This window comes from Dasypus novemcinctus, chromosome 12, assembly GCF_030445035.2.
Source record: "Dasypus novemcinctus isolate mDasNov1 chromosome 12, mDasNov1.1.hap2, whole genome shotgun sequence".
Lineage (NCBI taxonomy): Eukaryota > Metazoa > Chordata > Mammalia > Cingulata > Dasypodidae > Dasypus > Dasypus novemcinctus.
The window spans coordinates 63,606,229-63,627,677 of record NC_080684.1 but is presented as its reverse complement, the minus strand read 5'-3'; the positions used below and the strand labels follow the sequence as shown (position 1 = coordinate 63,627,677).

Here is a 21,449-nt window from a genome sequence, read left to right as displayed (position 1 = left end):
TCTTGATATTTGTGTTTATTATAGATGACTTCACAATGTGCTAAACAATTTCTAATTGCTGTTAGCTCTGGGAACCAGGCACACCTAAGTAAACACATTAGTACCTGCCAGAGCTGCTGGAGGAATTTGTGGAGAAGACAGCTGAGGAAGACATTGGCCTCTGCTTGAATTCGAAGACTCCCAGGAGAGATCAAAGGCCCAAGTAAGGACTTTTAGCAGCCTTGAGAGTGGAGAAAGTAACTAGTTCTTCAGCATTATCTTTGTTCCAGCACATGGCATAGCCATTCCATCTCACAGACTGACTCTGAACTAGGCTGGCCAAAAAAATTGCTTTTTCAGAGTGAAATCTTTAGGACCGAAGATCTGCTTTTGTTAACCTTTCTTTTGAGTTTAAGGGAGTGTCTTGATAGGCCTGTTCCAGTAATAATGTCTTGATGACTTGGCTCTTTGAGGAAATAATGTTACTGCTAATTTACTAATACATTAGATTAGAAAATAAAATTTCAAAGCTGAGGCATGATGGGAAAGTTTTGGTAATGCATGGTGGTGATGGTAACAACATTGTGAACGTAACTAACAACACTGAATAATATAGTTGAATGTGGTTAAAAGAGGAAATTTTAAGTTTTATATGTGTTACTAGAATAAAATTTTTAAAAAACCAAACACATAGGTCTGTACAACACAACCTGTGCTCCTTAATGTAAACTATGGACTACAGTTAATAGTACAATTATAGTAATATTCTTTCATTAATTGTAACAAAGTTACCACACCGATACAAAGCATTAATAATGGGGAATATATATGGGAACTCTGTATTTTCTGTGTAACTTTTTATATAAACCTAAAACTGCTCTAATGAAAAATTATAAAATAAACCAATTTTTAGAAATTTGAAGTTTAAACTAAAACTTTTTTTTTCAGATTTGGTATTTTGGGAGGGGTTTTCAGATGAAGAAATGAGAAAAAATCCTACTAAAAGAAAAGCGTAAATGATTCTTCTAAATTAAAAAAAAAAGTCTTAAGGATAGATTAGGTTTAAGGATAAGTTTGGATCCCAAAGCTTTTCTGCCAGTCTTAGAAAGAGTTGAGCACATTGACTTTCAAAATCCCCCACCCCCACCCTAAAGCATATGAAAGAATAAAAGGGTAAAAATGAGGCTATTGGACATGAGTGGATTTCCACAATGTTGAGGCTTGAATTTCAATGATCCAGGTGTGGTTAAAGTTAGTTTGAGAAAACTGACATTTGATGTTCCACAAATTATTTCTAAAGTAATATAAAAAGAGAAAAATCATTCATTATTTTACACTTGATAACTTTAAATCTACCCTTGAAAAGGAGTTCAGATCAATTCCCCAACTGCTTATCTTTACCAAGCAATTACTTCTTGGTTTTCTGATTCCACAGCCAGGCCTGTTTGTTTTGGCTTTAGCCTTGGAAAAGATTATCATCATTAATATCAGACAAAAACATTTTAATTGCAAACACACCATGGATTTCATTGGAAAGCCTAACATGTCAGCTATAGCAGAGGAGGTCACAGGAAGTCTTTGAGAAATATTTGCTCTATTTAATGAAGAGACTTCTATAGGCAAACTTATTCCAAACAATTTCTCAAGTTACTCAACTAAGAGAGATAGAGGGGATTTGGTTCACAAAGAAGGAATAAAATTGATCAGCAAGTAAAATCCATGAATTCATGCATTCTATTGCTGAGGCAATTATAACACAAATTTCATTTGTAAATATATGTATCATCACAAATTAAATGAATTCACTTTGTGAATTATGATGTTTGGTTTTAGTTGTAGAATTAATCCAATTTTTAGAAATGTAAGTATGTATATATGCATATTAGGGCAAGTATCTATTGACTCTCAGGGGAAAAATTCTGAGAACAATAGTAAGCATGATTAGTTCATATACACACCATTGAAATGTACTCACAGATTCTGATTGGATAATCTGAAATAATTTGAAGTGCATTTTCATTTGCTTTTTAATGAAAGTTGCTGCTTTAATTTGTGTTTCACTAGCTAGCCACTCTTGAGATAGAGCTTTCTGGGAACATTTATCAAAGTGAGCCAAATTATTCCATGGACCATAAAATACTCCTTTTTAATTTCCTAAGACCTTCCTTTGAGGGTGTGTGGTGAATTGAGAGCACAGGCGCAATGCTATCCAGATTGCCTGCTTTCAAGTCCTGGCTCTATACTTACCAGCAGGTACCTCTTCATTCCCAAGGATCATCTTCTTTAAAATGGAAGTAGTACTAGTACCTCTCACAGATTGTTTTAGGTTTATATAAATTAATATGCAAAATGCAAAGAATGGTCATTCGTGTTGTTGCTGCTCATTAATATTACTACTTTTCCTAGCCCGAGCCAGCAAAGGCTGGAAAACCGAATCTAAAGGAATTGTGACTTTGGATCAAGGAAAAGTCTCTGGATGTTCAATTTAGATTTATTAATAAAAAATAAAGAGCTCTGATATTTAGTATTTATTTTATGCCCTTCTTGAACTAAGCACTTCATATGTTATCTCCCTGAACCTTCACAACCCCAAGAATTAGGTACTATTATGATCCCCATTATTTCATAAATGAGGGAACAGAACTAAGAGGGGAACAGGGATTTGCCCAGGGCTACTCAACAGCAGCCTGGATTTGTTCCAGGCAGTCATCCCTCCCAAAGGCTCTGCTCTTTGCATACACTAAACTTTTTACCTGCTTCTCTCAAACCTCTAAGAGGTATTACACGCTAATGTCATTTTTCTCTATGGGACTATGCATATTTAATATTCTGGAAGAAACTGGAATTATCCATAGGCTCAGAAAACCATGACCTCCAGGGCAGGACCTTCTTTGAAAGGGAAAGAGGGGCAAGATTTTGATGTCTGCCTGCAGGGGGCGCTGCCCGCAGTGGTTTCTGGAACTTCTGAATTGCCCAGAGCCACAGTTTAGCCCTTGAAAGTTCAGAGGTTCGACTGGGAAATGCTGAATTTGGTTTCATTTTCGCATCAGTGACCTGGGGACTAGCTGGAAGGAAAAAAGGGTGAAGTAGAATGAAAGGAGTTGGGGTACGTGGAGGGTTGGGAAGCAAGTAAAGGTGCCTTTTGTAGAACCTAAGAGAGAAGTAACGATTCAAAAGAAACTGCTTGCTCCTCGGCGCTGCTGCACTTGCCACTGCGTTTCTTGGTGGTCGTAGCTTCCTGAGGTTACAGGATAAACAAACCTGGCACACTTGTAAAACCCTCACGGTGAGGAGCTCCCGGGGCTTCCAACCTCTCTGGGGCTTTGCTGTTTGGCCCAGCTAAGAGGTTTCATGTGTGCTGCTGTCTTTTACCCTCAACCATTTAACCCTTCCCTCTCAGGGAGCAATGCTCCCTTCAAAGAAGCCCGCCCCACCTCACAGATTGTTCGCTTCTTTTATCTTTCTATTTGAAAAACAAACCTAAGTCGAAGGAGGCCTTGAGGTTATTCCAGTCTTCTAGCAACCAGTCTAGTTCAAGAAAACTGGGGAGGTACCAAAGGCCTGCGCAGCTCCTGGCCCCTCCAGCAAAGGCAGAGGCCTGGAAAGTCAAAGAGGGAAAGTAATTTGGACTTAATCGGCTGAAGATCTCTTCCGGAAGTAAGCAGAATTTATGTGGCAATTTCTTGCAACAGTAAGATTTTACTGAATTGAAAATTTGATTGTTAACTTTGGGTAAGTAAATCTCACCCAGATCTCCAGGTTCAGAACTGTTAAAACATAAAACAAACGAAAAATATGCTGATAAAAGGAGGAAAGGACAGATGTCGCCTGAATACTCTTCGCAAGAGTGAGGTCCGCATGACATGGAAAAGGGTCTGGTTTAGTTTAGACAAACAAATAAATAAAAAAACACCTATTTTTCCCCTTTAACTCAGCCTTAAAGAAAACATCCAAATAAATGGCTTGTGTGTGTCTGAATCAAAATATGGTTCCCCTTTATTTATGTACACAGCCCTCAAACATTTTCCAGTTGAATTAAATTAGGACCAACTTTGTTCATATAGAAATACTTTTTAAAAAATTATTACAATAGCAGGATTTCACACATTTTATATACAATGCATCATTCCACATGTAAAATATATTTCTTAGGTTTACATAAAAAATGAAAGTACTAAGATTATTTACAAAATTAAATAACACGAACATTAGAATACAACGTTCCCACTTTAGACAGGAATGAATTTCTTCTGAATATGGCACAAAAGAATCACTGTAATAAAAGTAAATATATTACAATTCAACCAACCAACCAAACGCCAAGTAAGAGTGCTAGACACCCCACCCCACCCCCCCAAAAAAAATGCCAAATGCCAAAAAAGCTTTTCCATCTGTGCGGGCACAATAGTTTCCAAGAATTTTCTTTTGTGAATACTCTCTTGCCTTTTCATAAACTCCTGGGTCTGGGCTCCTAAATATTAATGTAATGTGACCTAATCTAAAGGATTAGGCCAAGGGGAGTGGGTGGGATCTTTTTGCAGCGTGAAGAACGTTCCAAGCGCGGGATGCGGGTTACTTCTCCACCACCTCCTCCGTGCTGGGGAGTTTGCGCTCTTCTGAGGAAATACTGTCCACAATGGAAGAAAGGCACCGAAGGCTACTTGACGCCGACGAATCAATGCTTGCCCCGCCTGAGAGCAGAAAAGGAACACACACGCAAACAAACATAATGCTCCAGGAAGGAAAAACCAGGCAGCCCCGCGCCGGGCGCGAGGCCGCTTTACAAACGCAGAGGGTCCTGGTCCCTTTTGCGCGCGTAAGGCGCCCTTCTCGTAGGGCGCTTCCCCCCTCTCGCTCCAAGCCCTTCCTCTCCTGAACTCCGGCCGGGTCCCGGGAGATTCTCTGGCGCAGCCCTATGCCCTTTCCTGTACGTTACCTTCCTTGGCAGTTATCACGAGCCCCCTGGAATGATCCGAAACACTTGGCCACTGGGAGCTGCAGGTGCGCAGGAAATCCGCACCCTCAAGCTAGATGGAAAACCAAGGCAGCAGATTAGGAAAGAAACGTCGGTTCCGGGGGTGGGGTAGGGATGGGGAGACTCTTTGTGGGGGTGCCCCCTCCCCCGCCCTCTCGGGCCCGGTACGTATTTCCTGCCTATTGCCTGCACCCCAGCTTTACGGGTCACTGGGGGTTCATTATAGAGGGAGCAGGAGGGGTGGGAGAGGAAGGGGGAAGGGAAAGGAGACCAAGCAGCTGGAGTTAAGGGCCGAGAAAAGGCGTTTAATCAGCTTTTACATTTCCCTGCCGCGTTGGCATCTGGCCTTACATTTTCTTGCTTGGGTCTATAGCTGAAGGGGTCCACCCCTAGTTCCTGCATTTTCTCCTGCTGATCCAGCCGGTGCAGCAGGTCCTGCAGTCGCTCAATGTAGCTGATGGCGCTCCTTAGAATCTCCACCTTGGGCAGCCTCTGGTTTGGGTTGGCCACAGTCCGCCGCTTCAGGGCCTCGAAGGCCTCATTAATTTTCTTTAGCCTCCTCCTCTCGCGCAGAGTGGCGGCTTTCCTTCTGTCGGTGGGAGCAGATTTTCTCTTGCATGTCTTGCAAGCCCAAATCAGACATTGGCCGGGACAGTGGGGAGGCTGCAGGCCCGGGGGCGCCAGGACATGCTCCTCTCCGCTGCTGTCGCTCCCGGCTTCCGGGGGCATTTGGTCCTGGCAGGGGGACAGGGTGCCATCACTCCCCGGGTACAAAGGAGAGCCCTCTGCCACTTCTAATGGCTGCAGAGTAACATTTTCTCCATCCAAGTAGAAGAAGTAGGAGCCAGTTTCAAAAAGGTCCATCATCATGTTCTCCTCCTTGGCTTCTGACTCTGTCTGAACTGGGTGCTGGGCTCAAAAACCCAGAACCACCCAGATGGCATTTAATTAGTGCCGTGACATAAGTCACCAGCTTTATATATAGTAGCTCCTGAAACTCAATCCAACTTTTAGCTGTCTTGGAGCATCAGTCTCCCAATGTGATTACAGCCACTGCTCTCCCTAACATCTAGTTTGAATGAAAACTGAGTAGTGATACCCTCCCCCCAGCATGGTGTGACAATCAATTGCAGAAAAGGTTAAATTGAAATATACACGGAGAATCACACAATATAAACAAAGCATCAAAATTTCTGTTTCGGATGGTTTATATGCTACCCTGCTTATAGGACAACTTCAAAACAACTGGGGATTAACACTGCCCCATTCCCCTCCCCCTGAACTCATATGAATTCTAAGTATAGACCCATGATGAAAGATTTCAAAGGCAATAGCCATTGCTCCAAAATAGCTTGGTTAATATTTTCAGAGTGCTTCATCTCTTTTCTCTCTCCTGCCTGTCAAAAAGATGCCATTCCTGTGATTAAAACCATTACAGTCTTTCAAAGGTTACACATGACTTTCAGGCTTCAGCCTCAATAGCAGCAGGTAAATCTCTTTCCTCTCTTTTACTAAGGCTGTAAGATGATGTGGGAGCTGGAGGGGGTGGCTGGAGGGTGCTCAGATTCCACGTTACTCTATGAAACAACTATCTGGATCCTTCCATTAGATACCTTCCTTGGCTTTCTTTATTAGGGGGCACACAAGATCTGAATTCTGCATCCATCCATGGTGGAGCAGTATTACCTGTGAGTTAAGGGGTAGGATGTTGGATGGGAGTGCAATACATGTAATAACTTCTCCTTAAAAGTTGTTTTAGTGAAAACAAGACTCACCCCGTAGCTACTTGATATTTCAGGATTCCCTCATGGCCCACCCCAAGATTCTGTGTCATGGCTCCTGTTCTTCTCACTGTATGCTCACAGCTTTTTCATTTGCCTTCTTACTATGTTGACCCCAAATATGTTGTTTCATAGAGTTCAGATGATAGAGGTAGCAACCCAGGCACAAGCAAGAAAATAGAAACAAAATTTTTTATTGCAGGTTTGCTACAGGGTCAATATGCCCAAGTATGGTGCGTGGTGAGGCAGTGCAATACAAGGGTTAAGTGCAGGTGGCCTAGATTCCAAAGAACACTCTTCAAGTCCTAGATAATTTCTATTTGTGTCACCAGGGTTAAGTACTAGGCCACGATTTCTTGAGATAACAGTGGTTGCCTTATAGAATTTTGGTGTGGATTTAATCAAATAAGATCATGCTTGTGAAACAGATAGGCTTGCATTAGCTGCTTGATGAACATTATTTATCATCTGAAACATAAGCATAGGTCAGGGATATGACTATTTCTTATGAAGGAAATAAAGCACAGCTTTTGGAGGGTGTTTTATTGTTTTTCTTTTTTCTTGTTTTATTTGTTTGATAGCAGAGATCTAGAGGGACTCCTTCCATCTATAAGTGGCCTTTAGTTTGACAGTCAACCTAGGTTTTGGCATTTATACACAGTGCCTGAAAAACTAGAGAGAAACCTATGGTTTTCTTGTTCTGTCCCAAGCAGAGACGACTATAGGCTCTGTTCTTTGTGACTTCACTTTTTTGTAAATTCAAGGAATAAACTGTCAGACAATCTTGGAACTAGCTAAATTTTTGACTCTAGTCACTTATTCCAAAAGATCATTCTTCACAGTATCTTCCTTTTGGGCCTCAGACGCAGGGTGTTATGTTTTGACATTTTTTTGCTTTTATGATTCAGTTATAGCAAGGCTGCAGGATTCCTTATCAACTTTGAGAATCATTTTTAAGCTTTTGTAACTGTAGGAAGCACTGTAAAGAGTAACAAGGAGCCATTATTTCCTTTGTGAAATTTTCTCTTACAGTCACCAGTCTTCTGGTTTCTAAAGTCAGCCATTAAGACCCAACAGATTGGAGGCTACAATAGCTCAGGGTATGATCTAACATTCATTATGGAAAATTAGCTTGTACTCTTAACCACTACTCTATGCGACCTATTAAAAATGTGAAGGCAATTTGAAAAGTTATTTTTTAACTGGTAGAATTATCTATGGCATTATTGCTAAGATTATCAAGATGACAATGATTGAAATTCATTTATTCAACATTTATTTGGTGCTGAATAAGTGCCAGCTCATGTCCTGAGAGCTAAGGCTAAGGGGATTGTAAAAATGATTTCTCTTTATGTAGACCTTCAATTCAAGGGGGTGAGTAAGAGTGACTTAGAAATGAGAAATGAGAGAAACAGCTCTGAAACGTGGGTGTGCGTGGTCTAGAGTACAGCCATGGTTTTTGTTTGTTTGTTTGGGCCTTTGGGGCCTTAGTCAAGCATCATGCCTCAAATCCTCAGAATTTTATTTTCATCCAGGAAAGTGGTATAATGACAAAAGACATACCTATTTTGAAGGGTTCTTATGAAGATGAAGCTAATAAAAAACCTGTCTTCCAAGGAATTTTGAAGCTTAGGCCTTTGCAACACTGAAGGTGGTACCATTTTTAGGCCTACAACTGATTTTAAAGCATATCAAGTATATGTTCAAGAGTATTCATGTAACAAACTTGCTAAAGATTATGGAAGTCTGGACTTTCTCCTTTCTATTTCTTTGTCCAAGTGTCACCACTGGAAAAGCAACAAGTACAGAAGTATAAAAGAGAAGAGTCTAACAAACTTAGCAAAAGCTTTGGGTTGTTGATCAGGAGCAAAATCCCAGAAAGGGGTGGCTGTTCTCTGTGTGAAGTCATCCTTCACTTAGTGAATTTTTGCTTCTTATTAAATTACAAAGTCCCTTCTCTCACATGCTCTGGCACTCAGGTCAGTAAAATTAGTGTTTGTATTTATCTTGGTTTAAACAGGCAATTCCCTTATTTCTGTTGTTTTTTAGGGTGGGTTTGGGGGAGGGTGAATGAAAAGGAGAAAGAAATGCCAGCTTGGAAAATAACCATCCTTTTTTAGATTAGGTCAATGGGAAAATATGCACCGATTCCAAACAACTAACCAGTGAACTCTTGGAACTCAAGTTGTTTACAAAATGTGAGACGCCTGTAATTGCAATTACAATATTTCTCATTAGAACTTGGAGACACAGACCTTGACAGGTGGTTAAGGGTTTATGTAAACCGAAATCCCCCAAACTTAAAATAATTGAAATATATATATATTTTTTCAAGTTTGGGAAAAGGGAATAATAATAAGGAAATAATTATATTAAGAATTGTTAATAAATCACTAAATCACTTTAAGGGCCTAGATTTCATTCCTAACAAAAACTGAAACTAGATTAGCAATACAATTGAACAATTACACAAGTTTTCAAATAGTTTGTCAAACTGCTATTCTACTTCATCCTTAATTATTTGCAAATGCACTTCCTTCCCATCATCTCAATAGGAATTTGAGTATGACAAATTCTTCTTTTCTGTGGAGAAGTGTGGGAGGGAAAGAAGAAACATGACTAGTTGAGTTGGGGATGGATTTTAGCTCTGAGCCTTTGGAAGATGGTGTAAATGATGGAAAGAGATCTGGAGCAAAACAGACTCTAAGTATAAGAGATCAAATATATAATATATACAGCATAAGTTTATTGTTAGAATTAAATGAAATAACATATGCTGAGTCCATAATTTGGAATATGCACTTAAGATATATTAATTCCCCTCCTTCCCTTACCCAACTGATAAGGCCTAGAACTGAATTGGTCATAGCGAATTAATTGAGAATCTAATTTGGTGAAAAAGGTGTTTAAGATAATCTGGGGATTTATTTATATTAATATTGAAAGGGGAGAAAAAAATTGAGACCAGTGAATCAAATAACAGCATTTCATTTATTTATGCCCTCAGAGTACTTCCAGTTTGCTGGGTGACAAAAGTTCTTCCTGAACAGGAAGCTTGGGAAAAGATGATTTGAGGATAGAAGTTCCTGAAATGTTGTTTGGGATTTCTAGGGAGCAAATTGGAAGCATTTTAACAAACCAATGGATTTGGATGGTGATGTCTCAAGGAAACCGCTGGGAATTCCAGGAAGGAGAAAACTCCAGGTAGAAACAGGCATCGCCAAGGCTTCTTAGAAAATGGTGAAGAGACTTTTGTGGGTTAAATGTAGGGGGACCTGGCTAAATTTTTGCCTCTTTAGTTTCAAAGAAAGCAGATCCAGTTATAGCTGAGAAAGTAGAACTAAGGACCAGACAGAAAATGATTATAATTTTTGAGAGATGAAAAGAGAGCGAAGAAAGAAAATGGGGCTGGGGGGTGGGGAGGGGTGGAGAAGGAAAAGAGAAAGATTCCAGAAGAGAGAGAAGGAACAGAGTTCAGCCTCTCTCGCCCCAGGGTAGAAGTAGGATGAGTTATCAAGTTCCTGAGCGGCTCTAAAGAATTGAAGGTAAAGGAAGCACCCCTTGACCAAAAGGGAAAATTTAGAAGAGACAGATTAGTGCTTTAAATTTGTAGCAGCTAAATGAGTAACACGAACCCGTGCACCTGTAATTTACCTAATCTGTACACAGTTTGTGCCCAGAGATTCCCGAACACTGTGGTAAAAATAGTTTTGCACTTAGACTGACAGAACATTTGAGTCACTTTAAAGGACACTGGAGGAGGCTCATGGACGAAACAGAGGAAAAGGAAGTATTTTAAAGGGGAATCCTTTGCAATTCTCCAGGTGGTGGCAGGAAGAAGTTATTCAGAGAAATAGAGCCATACCTGGACTAGGGAGTTTGCTGGCTGGGAGGTCTGCTGTGGAGCTGAATTTTTACGAGGCCCCCAAAAGCAAGTCTGTTGAGCAAAGGAAGTATTAGAGAGGCTGCACTTCAGATCTTTCATGAAATGCAATTTCTGCTCTTTGTTCCTGCCCTGATTCCCATTCAAACTGGGAGTGGGGACATTGCTTCCACAAAACTATGTGTTCCTTTCAGGTACTAGCCTCAAAATGCTACTTAGGGAGGCTACTGCTAATTGCTCATTTTCTAGGTATAATTTCCAGGGAAGGAGACAATGAATACTCTTCCACTTGAAAACATCTTGATACTTAAACATTTAAGAAGTTCTCTATAATTTTTTGCTTCCCTTACTTTTCATTCGGATATATGAACTTGAGAAAAGTTTGTGAACCATTGGGATTTTTCAAGGTGAAGTATTCCTTCCTGCTAGGGTGACCAGTTGTCATCAGGACAAGTTGGTCACCCCACTTCCCAGAAAAAAGCCATCAATGCTTACATATATTTATTCTTAAATCATAATAATGTACAGAATACTGGATATATAAGGCAGATTTTTCCTTTTAAAACATTACTAATTACAAATATGGGTTTATGTTTAACAGATCCAGGTTCTAGGCCCAGCTCTACTTGCTAATTATTTGACCTTGGGCAAGCTGTATAACTTGTCTAAGTCTCAGTTAACAAGTCTGTAAAATGGAAATAATAGTACTTCAGAGAGTTGTTTTGAAGACTGAAATACTTTAATGTAAGTGAAACACTTAATACACAATGTTCTGCACTTAGTAAACACAAAAAATTAGCCACTATAATCTATTATTTAACTTTCAATTGAAAAGAAGAAAAAAAATCACCCATATAACTATTGCCCCAAAATCGAATCCTTTGCTTTTCTTAAATTTATATATGAAGAATTTAATATAATTTTACATAATGTAAATTTTATATAACATACTTTATATAAATAAAATGCAATGTAGTTGCAATATTATATATATTGCCGTTTTCACTTAAAATATTGTCATAAACATTTTTCCATGATGCTACATGTAGCCAATATTCAAAATGTTTAAGATCTATGGAATGGATTTTCACTGTTGTTTAAATGTTTAAAAAATAAAATAAATTGCAACATTCACATGATCCAAATTCTGATAGTATGTGGTGTTACTAACTTGCTAAGCTAAACAGATGTCTCTAGTATAGAATGGTGAGCCAAGTATTTCATTGCTCCCCTCCAATTGGCTAGTTATGACATATTGTCCAAAGTCGTTAGTGCTTTAATGCCTGTGTCAGAGACTACCGTGACAAATGGTCACCACTGTACAAACACATTTGTTCCATAAAGTTTTTCTACCGGTTTGGAAAAAAAAAAGTTGTTTAATCAGACATAGACACATATCTCACACTCAGAAGCCCAGACACTTTTGTCTTCAGATAATATGTGTTAGCTTTTAGGATGGTTGGTGATAGAAAGCTACCAAAAGTTATAATATGTCTAAACTGCATATAATCGTGATCTTTTTAAGTACAAGCATTATTATATTCAGCACGTCACTAATCACCCAAAATTGTATCATGTTCAGTTTTATCTTCCCTGATTTTATGATCTAGGCTAGCTGTTGTGATGTTACAAAAAGCTTTGCTATGTAATTTCATAATATGTGTGTATATCTGTAAATTAAACCATTTAAATTAATTTTTAATTTTCTTCTATTTAAATATAAACTATCATGAGATTTAAGCTGTTTGAATTATATCACTATAGTGCTGAAGAATTGGTATTTTTAAGAGAATAGGATAAAAAGCAATAATATGTATACTTTATTTTGTAAAGTTGTAGCATTATTCAACTGAAAAATTGTAGTGGCTGGTCCTGCATTGAAATGCTTTAAATGAAAGATCTCATTACATCTTCACAATATTTTACTAAGTATGCTATATAATTATCTCCATTTTACCAAAAAAGAACCCAAAGCAAAGAGAAGTGAATCTTCTTGCCCAAGATTTCATGCTCTATATAGAGCCTCCTTACAGTTAGGAGCAACTTAACTTAGAGAACCTTTGACTATTTAATTGGCAATCTACAGGGTAACTTCCATTTTTCTAGTAGCGTGGCAAAAAAACATCAGTGCTGATAGTTGGTGGTTGAGATTCAGACAAGCCTCCTGCCCCATTGAGAAATAGTGATGGAGTAGTACCCTCTACATATACTACCAGGCAGTCTCTCCCAATGGTCATGAAACGGATGCTCAAATTAGGAGGCTTTGAAACACATGAACTATATTATTATTTTAAAAAATATACTGTAATAATAAGCAAGTGAAAAGAGAGAGTTGATTAGCACACTTTGACTAGGGTAAAAGTGGTGTGATTTCACAGTAAGTCCTGAGATACACAATGCTTATATGTCCTGTCTGTCTTTTTGTCCGGTCAATCTGCCCCACTTACAGTAGTTATGGGGACAAAAGTTGTGGGGTAAAAGAGGTCTCAGGAGATGAAAGGTGCTAGACTACAATTCTCTATCAAAGAGACACAGGGGAAAGTACACCTGGCCGAAAGTTCACCTATGACCACTATGTGGCCGTGGCTTTAATTCACATGGGCTAAAGTGGGTTTAAGCAATGAGTTGCCGTTGTAAGATGTCCTAAATATGGGTTGTCTCAGGAAAATCGGTGCCTCATGATTATTTGATGCTTAATTTGGCACTTAATTTGATGATTATTTGACTCTTAATCCCACCTTTGTTGACAAGCATGTGTTGCTCCTATTTTATCCATGCCTAATATGTCTCCCAAGCCAGTTTAGTTCCAGTTATCCTTCTTGTTTGTTTGTGTCTCTTATTTTCTATAGCAGAATTTTATATTCTTAAATAACAGCAAACATATCTCCTTTCAGAATAATTCTTTATTTTTTGGATGCTTTTCAGCTAGAATTCCTGTTACTTCACCTGTTTATTTTCTTACCTAATTTCTTCGAATTCTTTAACATAAATCTGAGGTTATAGAAATTAAATATTTTTCTTTAATTTCTATTTGCTCTTGCCTGCCTTCTATTCTTTGCTTCTCTTCGACAGTATTTTATCTATTTATAACCCCCAAGTCAAAAAGTGTATACTAAGTGTGGTTAATGTGCCTGCTGGAGAGAAACTATCATTTACCAACAAGCTTCTGGTAATTTTAGATTTTCTATTATGTTACAAATGCAATGAACTATTTAGTAGCAGATCTATCTTTCATCATTCTGGATTTAAGTTTTTAAAAGTTTTCAATGTGATTTTCCCTTTTAAAAATATATCTACTAATTAAAAAAATTTCCCTTTAATTATCCTTCTCTTTTTCCATCTCCTTAATAAGCCTTTATTTTGTGCAAAATTTCACACTAAATCTAGAATAATATATGCTGCTTGCCTTCAAAAAGCTCACAATCTAATTATAGATATAAGATATGCATGCTGAAGCATTTACATAACAGTGCAAATTAGTATAAAATTGAATTGCAAAATGAATGATGCATGTCATTTCACCAGTCTGTGTTCATTTATTCATTTTTTGGAACACTGGGGAAATAATTGCATTTGTTTTTAGGGTTAAATAAGATAAATGTGCCTGAAAAGGATTTTTTCAAAAGTAATGGTTCCGTAATTTATTTTTTGAAGTTGAAATAAAGTTTAAAAAATGAATGATGCCATGAGAAGAAGTGAATATTGCATGAATGAAGGATCATTTGAATGAATGGGAGATTTCATGGAAATGTAGGACTTTTAACAGACATGGAAACATGGGCAGGATCTGTGAAGAAGGAGATGTGCATCAAAGACATGAGCAAATTGTGATAAGAATGATTGGGGGGCAAATTTAAGGGCACTGACACCACGATTAAGTGGGCTTAAGCTGGCATTAAAGGAATGCAGAACCATTTGACATTTTTGAGCTGATAAAATGTCATGTTTCTGTCAGACTTCTCTGAAGATTTGTAGTGGTACATAGCATGGATTGGGAGCAGAGCAGGGGTTCTTAACTGGGGTCCACAGAAAGATTTCAGGGGGCATGTGAGCTAGAATTGAAAATTCAAAACAAGATTATTCTTGTGGGAACGTGTTGGTGAGGATGTGATATATTTATTAAATAAAATACAGTATAGTGTGTGGACTTAGTAAGGGGTCCATAGTTTTTACCTGACTGGCAAAGGGGTCCATGGAACAAAAAAGGTAAAGAACTCCTGGAATAGAGAGCCTTTTCTGGACCCCATGTTTTAGGGTCTATTTATGCTCTTTCATTACTGAGCTATTTAAATGTAAATGTAGTTAATGAAGATGAGAAAATTAAACAGAAATAAATCCTGACCTTATCTATTTCTACAAAAGAGCACATGGAAAGGACCTTTCCAGGATCTTTTGGAGAGCAATTTTCTTTCTTTTAAACCCTTATAATTTAGAGAAGCTGCACCAAACTAAATTTCAGTATAATTGTTTAATGTTATTGGTTTGTTCATATGAATAACACTGAAGTTTAATAGATTACTTCATATAAGCTATTCATTTAGGAAGCTTTTATTAAGAAATCACTTTATATGATTTCTTCCTAAGAGAAAGAAGGAATATACTTCAAATTTTAAAGCTGTGTTAAGTATGCTTTTTGTCAGATTTAATAAAAGGCAACATTAAAGAGAGAAACGTTTGTTTACTTTTACCACTATTCATTTATTAGTTGGCAGAATAGAAAGCATTTAGTTTTCAAAGACACTACTAATGAAAAGGCTAAAGCTGAAAACATTTTACTTTCAAATATTTTTAACTCACATAGAAATGATGATAATTTGGGCTTAAAAGCGTTCTGCTTTCTCAAAAATGGTGGACATTTTGGTCCAAGAGTTATATCGGGTAAGGAAAATGGATGATCATATGCTGTGGAGATGATCAAAATATGGTGCTTACATAGCCCATAATAAAGCGTTCTTTTCTACTAAACACTTTAATGTGGCCATGACTCATAAAATGGATATTTGGTGAAGTACAAATTTCTTTTTATACAAACAAGAGCTCTATTAACATGGTTTCCTCAACTCCACTTTTTACTTCCAAATCCTTTAGGAATTGACACCAACTGTCCATTTTGACACTTGTCCATTAATTTCCTTTCCATGCCACTGTTCTCTTCTCTCAGCTGTTGTAGGAGTTTAAACTTTTAAAAAGTCTTCTGATACAGCCTTTGTTGAGCATTCTTTCAGTGTTGGAGGACCATGTAACACCAGAGACCTAAAGTATGCCACCGAGTTATTAGCACAGCTTGCCACTTGTTCTGGTACCCGCTCTCCCAAAACGAAATTAGCTTGACCTCTTAAAAAGTGAAAAGAGCTAAATCAATTAGTTCTCTATATCAAGGCTTAATGGTCACAACAGCAGTAAATCCCTGTCAATGCTTCCTTTCCTAAGCTGCACCCTTCCACACCTGACTTGAGTGATTCCACTAGATCCCTAATTAGAAACTTTATGAAAAACCTTTTTATAAAAAAATTAAATTGGGAGGTATGTGTGCATGCCACATGAGTGAGCTCATTTCACAGCCATGACTGAAGTACTTAACACATGCCAAGAAACAGTAAACTATTAATATTACTGTATCCACTTTTGAAATATGGTTAACTTTGATTATTTGTGTTCATGATCAGAAAACCCAGCATTTTGAGAATTAAAGGGCACGAAAATGAAGAATGTAAGGAATGGCTGTAGAAATGAATAAAAATTTGTTTTGTAATAAATTGACGTTTGGACCCTGCAATGGTCTAACATTTCCATGACCTAACACTTTTTCTTGAGTGTCAGTTTTTGTTTTGGTTTAATGAGCAATATCATATCACAAAGGAAAAATACAAGGATCAAGCGTTGCTTTGTACTTCACCAATCTGCTGTGCTTTTCCTGGAGATGTTTATATTTGAGATTTGCCAAATGACAGCAATTGTTTTGTAGTTGCTATGCTTAAAAATAATATGTATAATAGGTATTGCTTTCTTTTGCTATTTTGTCCCATTTTGTTCAGATCAATTAATGTGGTTTAGTTTTAGATTATGCATTGTTTTATATCATAGGACTAAGAACATATGCTGCTGCTTTTTTTTTTTTGAAAAACCAAGTACTTTCAAGATATTAATTTCTTAATTTTCTTTATTTGATTCTAAGAGAGCTAAACTTCTCATGTTTCCAAACTTTATTTTTACTTCTTTGAGGATTTGGAATTTAAATCATTTTTTAAAACTCCCATAGCTGAATTTTTCTCTTTAATCTTACCCATGTCAATTCACCAAAAAGCTTATTTTTTTCTGACTTTGAAGAAAATCCCAGACTTTTCGATGGAATAAATTATCTTTTGAAGATTAAAGTGATGACTAAAATCAGCTTTTGAACATATGATAATAATATAATACTATTTTTTGGCAGTGGTGAGTTACTTAAAGAGTTTTATAAATACATTATCTTAGCCATAACTTTAGCCACAGGAAAAGTGAAGCATGATCTTACAAGATTAGTGAGGGATATTCTGAGAAGTTCAGTGATTTTGCTATACCTTCAGAAGTGGGAAAAAAGATTTTTCTGGGGCTCCAGGTTTTTTAATAGTTTGTCTAGAATAAAGGCAAATAATGGAGAGAGGAGAAAGAGATAATGAAGGAGTAAAAGAGAGAGAGAGAGAAGAAGGAGAGAGAGAGAGCAAGAGAGAGAGAAGAGAGAAAGGCCAAAGTGTTGTTGGATTATTTGTTCCTGGTCACCCAACCTCTGAATACCTCGCTATCCTTGATGTGCCTGGCCTCTGTGTCACCCAACTGGCCCCATGAATGTGAGGGCCTTCGGACATGTTGTTACTTTACCCTTGGCCACCCTCCAAGACAACCTGAAACTGGTCTGTGCTGCTACCTTTTCACCCACTGAACCCATGTCTCAGGCTTTCCTGGGGACATGAAGGTAGTCAGAACAGTCTGCACCCCAATATGGGAAGCTCTTAGGCCTTTTTGTACCCTTCAACTTTCTTCTTCACAAAGTTTTGGTTGTATGGTAATAAAACAATGTACTTTATCTTAAAATAATTTAATTTTTATAAAACATGTTTTAGTCCAGTAAATCCTCATTTTAAAAAATGATATCCTACATGTTGCATATTGGGTATCACATTTATATGAGACCTTCAAATGATCACAATAGTCATATAATGTGTTATTGAATTAATCCATCCTATAGATTTATTAAGTAGTTGATCTGGGATCAATTGCATGGAAATCTCCAGGGAAGCATTTTAAAATTTAGATTCCTAAGATCTACTATAATCCAACAGAGCCAGAAACTTTCTATAAGTCCTAATAGGGTAGTTGATGGGATTAAATGTATTTAGTCTGGTGGGTTTTCAGTCTTGGTTGCCTATTAGGGTCACCCTGGAAACATGGAAAATACAAGATGATTTTAATGTGCAGCCAAGAGTGAGAACCTCTGGCTTAGAACAATGTTCAATATTTGCCAGATGCTTAGTAACTGAGAGATATACACAATAAATTGGATAAAACAAAAGATAGAAATTGATTTTTTTAAAAAAACCCATCTCTATATCTAATTTAAGTGAAAGGAAGATCACTTAAATATCTCATAAATTAATTTTTTTACTTCAAATAAACCAAGATGTTGGATTTTAGTGAGTGTAAATTCCGCCCCCCGCTATAGTTACAGGTAAACAATTTTACAATAGTAAAATTAAATATTATTTAAAATATAAATATATTTGGTTACTATATATAACACAACTCCTTTTCTTCAGTAAAGTTTTTCTTTAAAACATGGATTCTAGGGAAACGGACTTTGGCCCAGTGGTTAGGGCGTCCGTCTACCACATGGGAGGTCCGCGGTTCAAGCCCCGGGCCTCCTTGACCCGTGTGGAGCTGGCCCATGCGCAGTGCTGATGCGCGCAAGGAGTGCCCTGCCACACAGGAGTGCCCTGCCACACAGGGGTGTCCCCCGCGTAGGGGAGCCCCACGCGCAAGGAGTGCACCCGTTAAGGAGAGCCGTCCAGCGCGAAGGAGGGAGCAGCCTGCCGAGGAATGGCGCCGCCCACACTTCCCTTGCTGCTGATGACAACAGAAGCTGACAAAGAAACAAGATGCAGCAAAAAGACACAGAAAACAGACAACCGGGGGAGGGGAGGGGAATTAAATAAATAAAAATAAATCTTAAAAAAAAACAAACCATGGATTCTAGAATACAATGACAAGAAGAAACAAAACCATAATTCAATTACTATAAAATCAAAATTCTCTATGATAATAATAAAAGATGATTATGAATACTAAATTCTACAGGGTACTTACTCTGTTCTAGGTATCATTTTAAGCCCTTTACCTGTAGTAACTCATTTAATTTTCACATTATCCTTGAAATAGTTAATATTACCCCCAAATCTTCACATTGTCTACCTGAAGTGAGAACAAACATAGGGAGAATAATGCTTCTATGCATATATTATTTGTTTTATAAAGAATTCTTTGTTGGAACTAAATTTAATTGCACAACTCTTACATTTTGATTTCCCCTTCCCCTTGGAAGTTCACACAATGGTATTTTTCTTGGTGTATAAGAAATATACATACCCTGTTATATTATGAGAACTATGAGAGCTGAAGTAAAAAATTTTCCATATCACAATCATGTCTACTTTGCTATACTATGCAGCATAAGAATCTATGCTCTGCAGATGTTTAAAAAATCAAGTATAGGTTCTTGTTTAGTAGAGTTAGAGTATGCTCAATATTCATATAATCCATCAAAGGAATTATATAACATTTTCCATTAGTTTTCTATAAAAAATAATCTACTAGTTAAAAAAAATTAAGGAAATTGCTTAAAAAGTCAGAAAAAACATGTTAATACAACAACATGCATTTTAAAACTTTATGATGCAATCAACTTCTTAAAATGAGACTGTAAATGGAAAATTCAGAAGAGAATGCCTTTCATTTTCATCTAATTTCATTTAATTTAGCAGAATTTTTAATACATGTGTATAGTTTTGGGTTTTTTTTTAGAAACTACATATAATTCAAGTCCAAGCAAAATGGTTACAATGCTAGCCAATACTACATCTCCCCCAAATATCTTATTAGTTATCTAATCTGGATACATTTCTTTTGGCAACCATGACCAGAATAAAAGGAATGGGAAGCACGACTGCAAATTGTTAATATAATAACAGTTACCCTTAACTTCCGGAATTGTGATTGATATACAGTATTTTAAAAAATATTTTAGTAGAGTGTAAAAATTCTATAAATAGCATATTATTCTTTTATTATGACAAAATCAAATAAATACCACTTAAAAACATAAACTTAAAATTTAGACACAACTAGAATTACTATATCTAGTTAATATAACAGTGGCGTATTTACATATCAGAAAACAAGACCTGCACCAAACTTGCAGCAACAACCACTTGATGGTGACGTCAGTATTGAAGCACTCTATCTTAAACATTCCAGGATAATGGTTGAATTCTACCCAGAGTTTGGAATGAGGCTAAGTGCTCTACTTAATCTGAATTGTTTCTATTTTGCAGAAAGGAGGATTGTGGGAGCAGGGAACTGGGGGACTTATTTCAAAGGATAAGTTTTAATTTTCTGGGAAATTCAGTTACGTGAATACCATCATTACTAATTATATTATGTTAGATGGCAGTTCAATTAAATTTATTGAACAGGGAATTAATGTTACTTAAAGTAGTCTAATACATGGGGTGCAGCGATGCCCAGAGATGTACTCACCAGATGCAATGGATGTGTCATGATGATGGGGGAGAGTGTTACTGTGGGGGGAGTGGTGGGGTGGGGGCGGTGGGGGTGAATGGGGACCTCATATTTTTTTAATGTAATATTTTTTAAAAAATGAATAAATTGAGTAGAATTTGGAAATAAATAAATAAATAAATAAAATTCCAATAAACAGAAAAAAAATAAAGTAGTCTAATAGTCAAAACTTCAGGTTTTGTTTCTGGAACACATATCTTTGAATTTTTATAAATTGTGGAGAAAATGTAAATGTCTCACATAGGGGTAAGGTGTGCACTGGGCATTGGCAGTTGGGTAAGCAGTTTCTGAGAAGGGTGAAATTATTCCATGGACTTTAGAGGGAAACAAGACCCTGAGTCACGCTAAGATTTAATGTCTCCAAAATTCACTTTGATTCATTTTGGTTTATGCTGAGGGGGTTAAATTGAGCTTTTTTTTTTTTTTTTTTTTTAAATTCCCAGGAGCTAATTGCTCCACCACCATTTATTCACTACATGTCATTCCTCCATTGGTGGGTGATATTTCCTTCAATGCATTTTAAAATCTGAAAGCAAGGTCTGTGTTAAAACATTTGTCTGTTTCATTGAGTTATTAGTTGCTTCTCATTTCAGTAATTCCCCTTTAACATTATTTAGAAAATAAACCATTTTAATATATAAAAGAGCTGTTCTCCCCTCATTGCTCTTAATGCACATTTTTTAACCTATTTCTCCATTATTTATTTTCCAAGATGAAATTAAGAAGCTTTTTATCAAGTTTGAAAATAAATATGAAGATTTTTAAGTTGGCATATTAAACCTATGAAGTAATTTAAGAAGAACCATGTTCTTTAGAATAGACTTCTGTTGTAGCTTCCTAAGCTGTTGAGGCAAATACCATGAAATGGTTGGATTGAACAATGGGAACTTATCCACTTAGAGTTTTGAGGCTGGGAAAATGTCCAAATCAAGGCATTATCAAGGTGATGCATTGTCCTTGAAGACGGTGGCATTCCAAGACTGGCTGCCTGTGATCCTTG

General features: G+C 37.1%; 1 protein-coding gene across 1 annotated transcript; it reads right to left on the bottom strand.

Annotated features, from left to right (window-relative positions):
* Positions 1-3,904: 3,904 nt before the first annotated feature.
* On the bottom strand, positions 3,905-5,888 carry MYF6 (myogenic factor 6). The gene is made up of 3 exons (XM_004462245.3): positions 5,306-5,888; positions 4,916-5,006; positions 3,905-4,670 (listed from the first exon to the last, which is right to left on the bottom strand). The coding sequence occupies exons 1-3, from the start codon at positions 5,822-5,824 to the stop codon at positions 4,552-4,554; spliced, it is 729 nt and encodes a 242-aa protein (XP_004462302.1). The 5' UTR covers positions 5,825-5,888; the 3' UTR covers positions 3,905-4,551.
* Positions 5,889-21,449: the final 15,561 nt, after the last annotated feature.